At 42.5% G+C, this 12,317-nt stretch overlaps 1 protein-coding gene across 1 annotated transcript in view; it reads left to right on the forward strand.

Annotated features, from left to right (window-relative positions):
* The window catches only part of IL20RA (interleukin 20 receptor subunit alpha), a 35,587-nt gene extending 23,755 nt beyond the window's left edge, over window positions 1-11,832 (forward strand). The window contains exons 3-7 of the mRNA XM_082855272.1: window positions 1,281-1,459; window positions 3,105-3,280; window positions 3,845-3,989; window positions 7,369-7,508; window positions 10,398-11,832. Of these exons, the coding sequence (XP_082711398.1) occupies window positions 1,281-1,459; window positions 3,105-3,280; window positions 3,845-3,989; window positions 7,369-7,508; window positions 10,398-11,189 (1,432 nt within the window). The 3' untranslated portion in view covers window positions 11,190-11,832. The remainder of the gene's footprint in view (window positions 1-1,280; window positions 1,460-3,104; window positions 3,281-3,844; window positions 3,990-7,368; window positions 7,509-10,397) is intronic.
* The last annotated feature ends 485 nt before the right edge of the window (window positions 11,833-12,317 follow it).

The raw sequence follows: 12,317 nt of genomic DNA on the forward strand, positions 1-12,317 counted from the left end.
CTTTGTCTCCATGGGTAATTTCATTCATGCCTGTGCCTTCCATGAACAGCTTTATGCCATAGATTTCAAAATCCCTACCTCCCACTCACCCCTTTCTCCTGAGCTCCAGCGCCTTCTGAGCATCCGCATTTGGATACCTTTTACGTATCTTAAGCTCAACATGTCAAAAACTAAACTCATTATCTTTCCCTCCCCCCTCCTCTCCCCATTTCCCAAACCCACTCTTCTTCCGCATTCCTGATCTTGGTAAATGTTACCACCATTCCACCCAACTAGCCCGGACAGAAAGAGACATCATCTTTAACACCTTCTTTTCCCTCATCTCTCTCATGCAGTCAATCACCAAGTCTTGTCTCCTAATGTTTTTTCCTTTTGTCCTGTCATTCATTCCACTGCCACCATCCTTGTGCAAGCCACCTACCTCTTCCACCTGGACCACTCTAGCATCCTCTCAACTGCTCCCCAGTCAGCCACCCTTGACCCATTACATTCTCTACGCTACCACCAGAGTTAGCTGTCTAAAAGCCCGACACACCTGCTTTAATCCTTTCAGTAGCCTTTCATGCAACCCTGTCTCTTTCACTTGGCTCTTCCCATGTCACTTAAACTCTCAATACCTCAGTCTCTTCCACCTGAGAAATGCTGAAATATTTCCCACCTCTTATTTTCTATGGGTGCTATGTTTTTAATAAAGGAGAGGAAAAACAGATGTGAACAACCTGGTTAATATCGTCATCATCACTATGATCATTGAAAATGCTGATTTCGGAATGCACTCCAACCTAGTGAATTTTCCCCAGAACCCTTGAGGGCAAGTATATTTTTAAATTTTATGAGAATGTCAAGAAGAATTTCCAAGAAAAAAATGACTAATTTTTCTTAAAACAATCCATCCAAAAAAAAAAAGACGCATCAAACTGACCTTGGTATGCATGTGGGCTAAAAATTTACATAGAAGAATTGATCACACAATCTGTAAAGTGTTTACTGTAGGCCAAGCCTAATAATAAAATACATGCTTTCAAAATGTACTGTCCACATTATAATTCACAGAAAAGAAAGGTGATTATAGAAACTCTGACTCATGTTCCTGACAGCTAATGAAAAAATTTGCCAGCAGCAAAAGTAGATTCTTTTTTATCTCAATGACAAGCCCTTTTGTTGTTCTGAAGAGAAGGTCTTAAGTTCCATTCAGTTTTATATAATGACTGTTTTTTTTTTTCCCTACTGTAAAGCATAGAGAGCACCTCATTGTTAATTCACAGTTTCCTTCTCAGCAGATATGGGCAAAAGAAATGGCTGAATAAATCCGAATGCAGAAATATCAGTAGGACCTACTGTGATCTCTCTGCTGAAACTTCTGACTACGAACGTCAATATTATGCCAAAGCTAAGGCCATCTGGGGAACGAATTGTTCTAAATGGGCAGAAACTGGACGATTCTATCCTCTTTTAGAAAGTAAGTAACACAGTTGTTTGTTAAACATGTATCAATATCAAGTTCATCTGACCCCCTAATGTAACAGTCTCTGCCTCATAGACAGCCTTGTCGAGGCCAGTGCTCTGCACTCTGTCGATCAGGTGAAGTGACCAGCCCAAGGTACTTCACCTTGCTGCATCTCAGAGTCTCATCTTTAGAATGAAAGTTTTGGCCAAGTGTCTCTAAGATTGCTCCTGGATCCAGAATTGACGCTAGATGCCAATAATTTTTATTTTTCTTTTTTTGCGGTACGTGGGCCTCTCACTGTTGTGGCCTCTCCTGTGCAGAGCACAGGCTCCGGACGCGCAGGCTCAGCGGCCATGGCTCACGGGCCCAGCCGCTCCGCGGCATGTGGGATCTTCCCGGACCGGGGCACAAACCTGTGTCCCCTTCATCGGCAGGCGGACTCTCAACCACTGCGCCACCAGGGAAGCCCTAGATGCCAATATTATCAAATTTTGATTTTGTTTTATTGTTTAGTTGAGATTATATAATTTGAGGAACAACTGACAGATTTATTTTCATGTTGTGGGTTTATAAACTATTTGACATATGCCCGCAGGTTGATTGAAGATTGTTCTGATCACCAAACTAAGTCTCTTCTTGTTACAAACTTGGTAGAGTTATTACATAATTTCTAGATGTAACTCAGAATTAAGGCAACATCTTCCTAGTATTTCCTTTGAAAATTTTCCATCCCTGATCTGTGACTGATTCGGCCATAGAGGACCCACTCAGAGCTGCCGTGATGAAATTTACAAGCGCTCCCTGAGTTCTGGAGCTGGAGCCTTTCCCTTGCTGCCTTTCTGGATCAGAAGTCAGCAAACTATGGCCTCGGACTAAATGCAGCACCCCCTCCCCTTTCTGTTTTTGTACAAGACAAGAGCTAAGAATGGTTTTTACATTTATATAAATAATAGTTGCGACAGGGATCACATGGCCTGCAAAGCCTAAAATACTTACGTCAGTACCTTTATGGTAAAAGTTTGCTAATCTCTGTTCTAGATCATTCTCCAAAGTTTACTTCCCCAGAGGTCTTTAGCAGCACTTCATTTCTCCATTTCTGATTTTTACAAACACATCAAATCCTCTTAATGTTATTTATCACCAACGTTTCAGGTCCCAGGAGTGTTGCACACCCTTTTTTTTTTTTTGCGGTACGCGGGCCTCTCACTGCTGTGGCCTCTCCCGTTGTGGAGCACAGGCTCCGGATGCGCAGGCTCAGCGGCCATGGCTCACGGGCCCAGCCGCTCCGCGGCATGTGGGATCTTCCCGGACCGGGGCACGAACCCGTGTCCCCTGCCTCGGCAGGCGGACTCTCAACCACTGCGCCACCAGGGAAGCCCATGCAAACACTTTTATTTATATTTACCGTCATCTAGTACTGTTTAGCCATGTGACTAGGAACTACATGTGACTAAGTAAATTTGCTGCTTTAACGTTCTATCAGTGTGTGACATGATTGTTTCAAGATTCGGTATCATTTGGGCCCACCTAGAGCATTCTGAGGCATCTCAGATAACAGGGTGGGCGTTAGAGCTTTGATCCCAGTAGGATTATATTGTTTCATCCGAGGTGATTTCTACATCTGAACATGATCATTCCCTCTCCCCTCCCCTTTAAGCACAAATTGGCCCACCAGAGGTTGCTTTGACTACTGATGAGAAATCCATATCTATTGTTCTGACGGCTCCAAAGAAGTGGAAGAAAAACCCAGAAGAAAGCTCTATTTCCCTGGAACAAATATACTCTAATCTGAAGTATAATGTGTCCATACATAATACTAAATCAAATAGAACGGTAAGCCTGAAATGGAATGGGGACCTATCACTTGTGTCACTTTTTGCAGCTAATGCTGGAACACACAGCCCTGATGCTTAAATTCTCGGCATGTGAATCTGGGAAGGTGTGACATTCAAAAGTGTTGCCATACAAGATACAGTTGAAGCTGATGTGTAGAAATTTTCAAAACTGCCTTCAGATTTCCTTTACAGAAAGCCTCTGCTATGATGTTGCTGTCGGTGTGTAGAGCAATTGTCCACCTCACTTTGATGGAGAGTTTTTACTTGCTTAACATCTGTCAGTCACTCTCCAAGAAAGAAAAACATATCAGCAAGAACCCAGGACAAAGTGGAAGAAGAAATCCCTCCTGATGTCATTATTTAGAATTGTTCCCACAATTTGCCCAGTCCCTAACTGGGACTGCCAAGATGAAGGAAAAGGATGTTTAAAAAAAAAAAAAGCTCTTAGTGATAGTAAAGGACTTACTGGTACCTCAGTCTTCTGTTTCCTTCTAAAGTTACTTGTCTGGGGTGGTGCTGGAAATCTCTGGCTCTAACTGCTCTTCGCAATCCCCTATCCTAGTGGTCCCAGTGTGTGACAAACCGAACGCTGGTATTCGGCTGGCTGGAGCCGGACACTCTGTACTGCGTCCTCGTGGAGTCCTTCGTCCCAGGCCCTCCTCGCCTTGTTCAGCCGTCTGAGAAGCAGTGTGTCAGTACTTTGAAAGGTAAGCTTTGAGAATCTCAGCTGGTCTGAGGTAGGAAATCTGCTAAAACTAGAAGGAAGGATGGTGGTGTAGACAAGGTTTTGAAAATCCGTGTCTACCAGAAACAGGCTGAAGTGCAGGCAGAAACAACCACCACCAGAAATGCACTGAGCAGCCCGGGACTCTACCATTGAACTTGGCTCACAGTAGGGAGCGTTTTCACCTCCTGGGGCACGCTTAGCACCAGTCCAACAAGACTCTACCTTGGGAAAGAAGAATTATAGGAATTTTTACACACACGGTTTTTCTTCTTTAAAACTATAATCACTCTGATCAGTAGAAGTTCTGTGGTCTTTAAGAACATCACATGAGTTTATTCCTAGGAACAAAGCAGTATCCTAAAAACACTTTACGACAGAGTCTTTTGCTCCCCCTCGGGAATACAAATTATAGGCGCTGCAGGTTGTGTTCAGATATCACTCACTGTGCAAGGCTGTGCAAGGGCCTGGGATCAGCAAATCAGTTACTAGTCCCTCACTCTTATAGTTGCTTCTCTCTCTTTCCTTTTATTTGTCTCCTCGTGTTTTCTGAACTTGGCTGCCAAGGAAGTGTGGTTGAAGATTCTCCTTTCTGTTAGGAGACTAGAAATATAGGAGCTTGGCGTTTGTTTAATTGTTCTCCCCTGAGGGTGGTAAGACCCTGAACTCAAAACCTAAAAATTGAAAATAAATCCTAAAGTTTACCTTCATTGAATGGCTCTTCATCCATTCCTGTTTCTCTCTTCCAAATGTGCTGGCCTTCCAAACGTCACAATCATTTTCCCCAAGACTTGGTTCCGTCACCAGCTATGGGACAGGAATGCTGACAGAACCCCTGTTTTCCTCTCCCCTCAAGCCTCCCACATTTTGAGATGAAACTGTCCTAAGGATTAAAAAGGGAATTTTGTGAATACATATCAGAAGTGAAAAGCTTTATTTTTGAATCTCCACCATTATCATACCTTTCCCTTTAAAATGAAGGGTTCTCTACCATATGTCAAATATCAATAAAATTAAAATGCAAGGCAAGCAAAAGGCAAAGCAAAGCAGATTGAGGAAATCATTTTTGTATTTGGAAAAGTGCTCTGTTTACTAACAGCTTGATCAGTGGGCAAATGGTAGAAATGAATTCCCAGTGGAAATCATTTAAGCCATTGGCAGAGCTAAAGCAACTAAAGTACAGATTAAATGAAATACTTCCCAGTAAGCAGAAGGAGCTGACCTTCTCACTAGTCCTGGAACGGTAATAACAACGTACCATTTCATGTTCTGACCTTTCTTGATATCCCAGCTGTTAGAGCACCCCAGATACCTTTCCAAGACACCATTATGAGGGTCTACTTTTTCAAAAACTCACTATTACCTCTTTGGGGACTATTCTTTGAAATATTTCTGCTCTCCACAATCCCCCAATTCCTAAAATACAGATACAGTTTATTAGTTGGTTGTTGCAAACATGTGCTGGTGTATACTAAGGGCCTTCAGTCATTGTTGTCATGGCTCTGTTTATCAGGATGAGTTTGGTCCAGAGGCCAGGGATTGTATTAAGAGGACTGGATTGATTGGAATTGACATATACACACTACTATATGTAAAAGAGATAACTAATAAGGACCTACTGTATAGCACAGGGAACTCTACTCAGTACTCTATAATGACCTATATGTGAAAAGAATCTAAAAAAGAGTGGATATATGTATAACTGATCACTTCGGTGTACACCTGAAACTAACGCAACATTGTAAATCAACTATACTCCAATAAAAATTAAAAAAAAAAAAGGACTGGACTGAGTTGTAGCCTGAAGTAGGGGCAGGTGATGCTCAGCCATCTGCAACATCTGCATTATTGGCATCTTTCTATGTGGAACCTGTTGACAGATGTGCTCTTTGGGATGGAAGAGCCTGCAGTTGGACCCCCATACCTGGGCTTTTCCCACAGGCTGTTGTTGACCAGAAGTCCATGATGCTTCTGTTTCCACTCTTTAACTAGACAGTTGACCAGACAGTAACTTAGCTGCTCTCTCCCAGGACTAGGCATCAAGAGTACCCAACGTCTGCAATGGGTTAAAATACTCCCACGACACTCCTGCTGATTGTATTAGTATGTAAGGAATGCCCTAGAACTTCTGTCATTTGTGCTAAATGCTGTAGTAGTCAGGGTTCTCCATAGAACACAATATACATAATCTTTATGTATAAATGTACACACACACACAAACACACATCAAGATGGAGATAAAGACTTATTTTAAGGACCTGGCTCACGTGATTTTGGAGATTGGTAAGTTAAAAGTCTGCAAGGCTGGAGACTTAAGGAAGAATTTATGGTGCAGTTCTTATCTGAAGGTGATCAGCTGGCAGAATTCACTCTTCTGGGACATGATCAGTCTTTTTTCTATCAAAGCCTTCAACTGATTGGATGAGGCTCACCATTATAGAGGGTAATCTGCTTTACTCATGTCTACTAATGTAAATGCTAACCTCATCTAAAAAATGCTTTCACAGAAACATCTAGAATAATGTTGGACCAAATAACTGGGTACTGTGGCCTAGCCAGATGGACACATAAATTTAACCTTCACGATTTACAAGTGCTCCACAGGAGCTTAACAAATATAAATTAGCCACAATGAGTCCTGTCTATCAAGCATATAGTCTGATCCATGGTGATCCAGGGCTACTTTTCTTAAAACTACTCACCAGATCTTTTCATTTCTCTATGGACTTTTAAACTCATCATGAACCTACGGCACAGCAGGACCAGGGAGGGAGTTACTGCCATTCTCAGCACACACCAGCTCAGCTGCCTCTCCACACATCCCCAAGCTCCAGACCTACCAGAAAGCCTGGCCAGCTGTGTAAGGAAGATTCTGTTTGTCACACAGAAGATGACGCCATACATTCGTGGCAAGGTCCTGAATAGGTGGAAAAGATTGAGTCAAATGAGGGGCATGGAAACGTGGGGCAGCTTAATGGGATCTTCACAAGAAGGTTTTGTTGTTTGGTTTGAAGCGCTGTGAGTTACTTGAGTATCAGGCACACTTTTCTGCAAATAGAAGAACCGGCATGAATCTCATAGCCAGATATAAAATGCTGGAATATCTGCTGACTTGGGTTGTTAAGGCATCCTTGCTGTAAAGGTTGGAGACAAGTCCAGATGATTCCTTAAGCCCATCTATTGTCAGAGAGAGTAAGAATTCTGAGATCCCTTCTAACATTTAGCTCAAGCTTCTCAATTTATAAATGAGAAAACTGAATTCCTAAAAGTAACTGATCTCTCCAAAGCTTCTTGACGTTACCAGTGTTTTCCCACCACACCAAATCACAGCTGTCTACCCCACCCTACTTTTCTTTTTACAGATCAAACATCAACACTGAAGGTTAAAGTCATCTTCTGCTATGTTCTGCCCATATCTGTTACTGTGTTTATTTTTTCTGTGATGTGCTACTCCATGTACAGATATACCTACGTCAGCAAAGAGAAACACCCAGCAAATCTGGTGAGTGCCTAGAGTGGTAGGAGGCTTTATAACACACTCAGGAAGATAGAAAAGGAGGTTCTAGAACAGATACCGTTCCTTTTATGGGCAGAGTGAGTTTCAAGTTAAAGAGTTGATGAATTAAAAACACTTTCTGTACTAGACTAACTCAGTACCATAACCAAAGAGAAAGATTCCTTAACTTTTGACAAAGATTTTATATTTATGGAACAGATCAGACTAGGTCTTGAGGTACACAGATAAATTGTCATGACCCATGCCCCTCCGAAGGCTTAAGTCTAGTTGGGGACTAGAAGTTTTAAAGGATATGTGAAGACTAAGATGAAAGTCGGTTCTAGGGACTCTTGCGGGTACAGGAAGGGTGCTGGCACCCAAAAGTTTCATGCCTGGGCTTGGTCGTGAAAGTTCAGTAAGAGTTAGGGCATCTACCTCAAGCGGAAGAAACAGCAGGGGCAAAGGTAGGAGGATGTTTGGGAAAACATATAATATTGCAAAACCATGAGGTTCCTGATGAGAAGCTATGAAAGAAGAGACTGGAGGGTGAGGGGGTAAGGCCAGATAATGGGAGAATTGGGGAGCTATTCTAAGGACCTTGGACTTCATTGTGTTTGCAAAACTCTGTAGGGTTTTGAGCTGGGATCATTATGGTCAAGATTGAGTTTTAGATACAACTGGATGGTGTTAAAGACAACTTCAGGGGGAGGAAGACTAGAAACAAACAAACAAACAAACAAACCCAGCTAGGAGACTGTGGGAGTTGTCCAGGAGAGAGAAGATGAGAGTCTAAAAGAGGAGAGGGGGATATAGGGCTGGAGACAGACACGGAATGGAAACACGTTTAGGGGGAAAGCGGCCAGGGCTTAATCATTCACAGCAAGGAGAAGCAAGAAAGTAAAAGAAGGAACAAACCTTATGCTTCTGGACCATGTACTGGAGGTTTCCCAAGGCTGAGCATATTTTAACAATCAAAAACTATTTCTTTGGGAATTATCAAAATACGTGTTCACGTGTACACGATACATACATGCATTCCTGTTAGTTCTGTTTTTAAATGTTTCTATTATTCTGCCTTCATTTAGGTTTCAGAGTTAGCTTTTCAATGACGTAGGGAGACCTTTTTTAGGAGGAAAAAGCACAGGAGAACTGACAGCCTGTGACTTTCTGAAACCCACATTTTTGTAAAAGAAAGATGCTGAAGTTCCTATTTTGTAGTTAAATGAAATCACATCATAGGGTGGATAATGAGGATTGTAACATAACTCATCACTGACAATCTAAACAGGCACCTTCCATGTATTGCCAGCAAAACTTTAATCTTAAACAAGTTTTCCTGACATGATTTAGAGTTTCTCTCTCTGCTATAAATTGGCAGGTGAATTTCCATTTGGGGCCCTATTATAGCATGATTAGTTTGGTGTATGGGGGAAGTAAGTAAAACCATCTCTATTCATGTGCTTATTTCTCTTTTTACACCTAGTTTTCATGCCCTTCCACATTTCCTGTCCAGCGTATATGCAAAAAAGAGCTGGTAGCCCAGAGGATGGCTTATGGATAAACGCATAGTACACTGTAATTAATAAAGCAATTTCAAAACCTCTCAGTCTTCACCACTCCTGACACAGCAGAAATTCTGATTTTACAGAATTAAAAAAGGAGGCTCAAGAAATTAAATAAGCCCCCTGAATTCCCTCAGCCGGTTAGAGGAAGAGGCGGTCACACCCGATCCTTGGACTGGATCGGGACCGCCCAGGGAACCACTCTTCACTGCCATATGCACTTCCTGCATCTTGGGTCTCTTGCCTCAAGGTGAGGGAGTTTTCCCGCGTATTCCAAACATAACTTTCACTTCCATGAGTTGGTAAGAATAGGCCTTTACAACTATCTGGGGACGGTATAAATTCTAACTAACAGCTGGTTTTATTTGTTTGTTTGTTTTTATAATATCTTTATTGCAGCACAATTGCCCTACAATGGTGTGTCGGTTTCTGCTTTATAACAAAGCGAATCAGCTATACATATACATATATCCCCATATCCCCTCCCTCTTGCGTCTCCCACCCACCCTCCCCATCCCACCCCTCTAGGTGGTCACAAAGCACCAAGCTGATCTCCCTGTGCTATGTGGCTGCTTCCCACTAGCTATCGATTTTACATTTGGTAGTGTATATATGTTCATGCCACTCTCTAGTTGTCCCAGCTTACCCTTCCCCCTCCCCATGTCCTCAAGTCCATTCTCTACGTCTGCATCTTTATTCCTGTCCTGCCCCTAGGTTCTTCAGAACCATTTTTTTTTTTAGATTCCATATATGTGTGTTAGCATACGGTATTTGTTTTTCTCTTTCTGACTTACTTCACTCTGTATGACAGACTCTAGGTCCATCCACCTCACTACAAATAACTCAATTTCGTTTCTTTTTATGACTGAGTGATATTCCATTGTATATATGTGCCACATCTTCTTTATCCATTCATCTGTCGACAGACATTTAGGTTGCTTCCATGTCCTGGCTATTGTAAATAGAGCTGCAATGAACATTGTGGTACATGACTCTTTTTGAATTATGGTTTTCTCTGGGTATATGCCCAGTAGTGGGATTGCTGGGTCATATGGTAGTTCTATTTTTAGTTTTTAAGGAACCTCCACACTGGTCTCCATAGTGGTTGTATCAATTTACATTCTCACCAACAGTGCATAGGGTTCCCTTTTCTCCACACCCTCTCCAGCATTTATTGTTTGTAGATTTTTTGTTGATGGCCATTCTGCCTGGTGTGAGGTGATACCTCATTGTAGTTTTGATTTGCATTTCTCTAATGATTAGTGATCTAACAGCTGTTTTTAATGTCTCTCTAAAGTGAAAAGATGAAAACCATTCTCTTCTCTCTTTATAGATTTTGATTTATGGAAATGAATTTGACAAAAGAGTCTTTGTACCTGCTGAAAACGTTGTGATTAACTTTATCACCCTCAATATTTTGGAGGATTCTAAAACTTCTCATAAGGATATAAGTGTAATGGAAAAAAGCAATGATGCCTCAGACCTGAATGAGCCCAGCAAGGACCAGGAGCCCCATCAGGAGGACGTGGAGGTGAAACACCTGGGATATGCTTCACATGTGGTGGACATTGTGTATGACCCTGAGAAAAGCACCCAAGGGACTTCCTTAAGCCAGCAAGAGCCACCCAGCAGGACAATGCCCACAGATAAAACAGTCATCGAATATGAATGTGATGTAAGAACTAGTGACATTTCTGTGGGGCCTGGAGATCAGGAGTTCAATTTGCAGGAGGAAGTGTCCCTACAAGGAAAGTTATCTGAGCAACAGGCAACTTTAGCAGACTTGGGTCCACAAACACTACCATATTCATATACCCCTCAGCTCAGAGACTTGGACCACCTGCCGCAGGGGCATGTGGACACAGAGGAGGGGCCAGAGGCAGAACCGTCAACCACACTGGTCGATTGGGACCCTCGGACTGGCAGGCTGTGTATACCTTCATTATCCAGCTTTGAACGTGACTCAGAGAGATGTAAGCATCCTGAGTCTGAGGGACTCGAGGAGGAGGGCCTCTTATCTAGACTCTACCAGGATCGGGCTCCAGACAAGACACTGGAGGAACATGAAGCCTATCTCATGCAGTTTATGGAGGAATGGGGATTATATGTACAAATGGAAGACTAACACTCAAACGTCCCTTTGCCAGACCTCTACTGTTAAAAAAACACGTGAGTGCAAACAGATGAGTGACCGAATAATAAAGTACCGGAGACAGAAGTTTACTCGGATTTCTGTGTCAGTGAGAATTACTTATTCCTTCTATTTTCATAGTGCTTGTTTCATTCCGCCTCCTGTGGGTGCTGGGTTGTGCGTGTGGGTCTCCCGCACTGACGGTGGGCGCCCAGAGTGCAGTGGCTGACCCTCTTTGGACCCAGTAAGTATTCAAAAATGTTGGCCAACTTGGATGCAGAATTTATTCAGGTGGGTGTACTGTGGCCTCTTTATTTATGATTTTTCTAACAAGCACTTGTACAATTATTTTCTGGGCCCTTACCAAGCGTATAGCACTGTAAAAAATACTTCATGAAGACCATTCATTGTATAAGTGCTACTTTTTTAGAATTTGGTTTATTGCCAGAATGATGAGATACTTAAAACATGCAAATACCAGTAAGTGGGTGGGAAGTGGTCACATTTAAAGACCTAACCCACTGTTCAATCATAATAATCCATGTTCAGAGTGAATAAATCAGGCACAGATCTTGATGTCATATGCTTTGGGCTACTTTAAGTGGCCATATTAATACTTTAGGAGAAGTTCTCGAGTGTAAACATAAATTGTTGTTATTAGTTTATAGTCAGAAAATGTCCTCTCGCCTTCCCTGGTGGCATAGTGGTTGGGAATCCGCCTGCCAATTCAGGGGACACAGGTTCGAGCCCTGGTCCGGGAAGATCCCACATGCCACGGAGCAACTAAGCCCCTGCACCACAACTACTGAGCCTGCGCTCTAGAGCCTGCGAGCCACAACTACTGAAGCTTGTGCGCCTAGAGCCTATGCTCCGCAACAAGAGAAGCCACCACAATGAGAGGCCTGCGCACCACAACCAAGAGTAGCCCCCACTCGCTGCAGCTAGAGAAAGCCCGCACGCAGCAACAAAGACCCAAGGCAGCCAAAAATAAATAAATAAATTTTAAAATGTCCTCTCAATAACTAGCAGAGGCTTTTTAGTAGGGAATTAACCTGAAAAAAAAAAGCCACATTTTATAATAGAACAGTACATTTATTTCTGGAAATGTGTTTTTCAAAAGAT

Source organism: Leucopleurus acutus, assembly GCF_964270905.1.
Source record: "Leucopleurus acutus genome assembly, chromosome: 15".
Classification (NCBI taxonomy): Eukaryota; Metazoa; Chordata; class Mammalia; order Artiodactyla; family Delphinidae; genus Leucopleurus; species Leucopleurus acutus.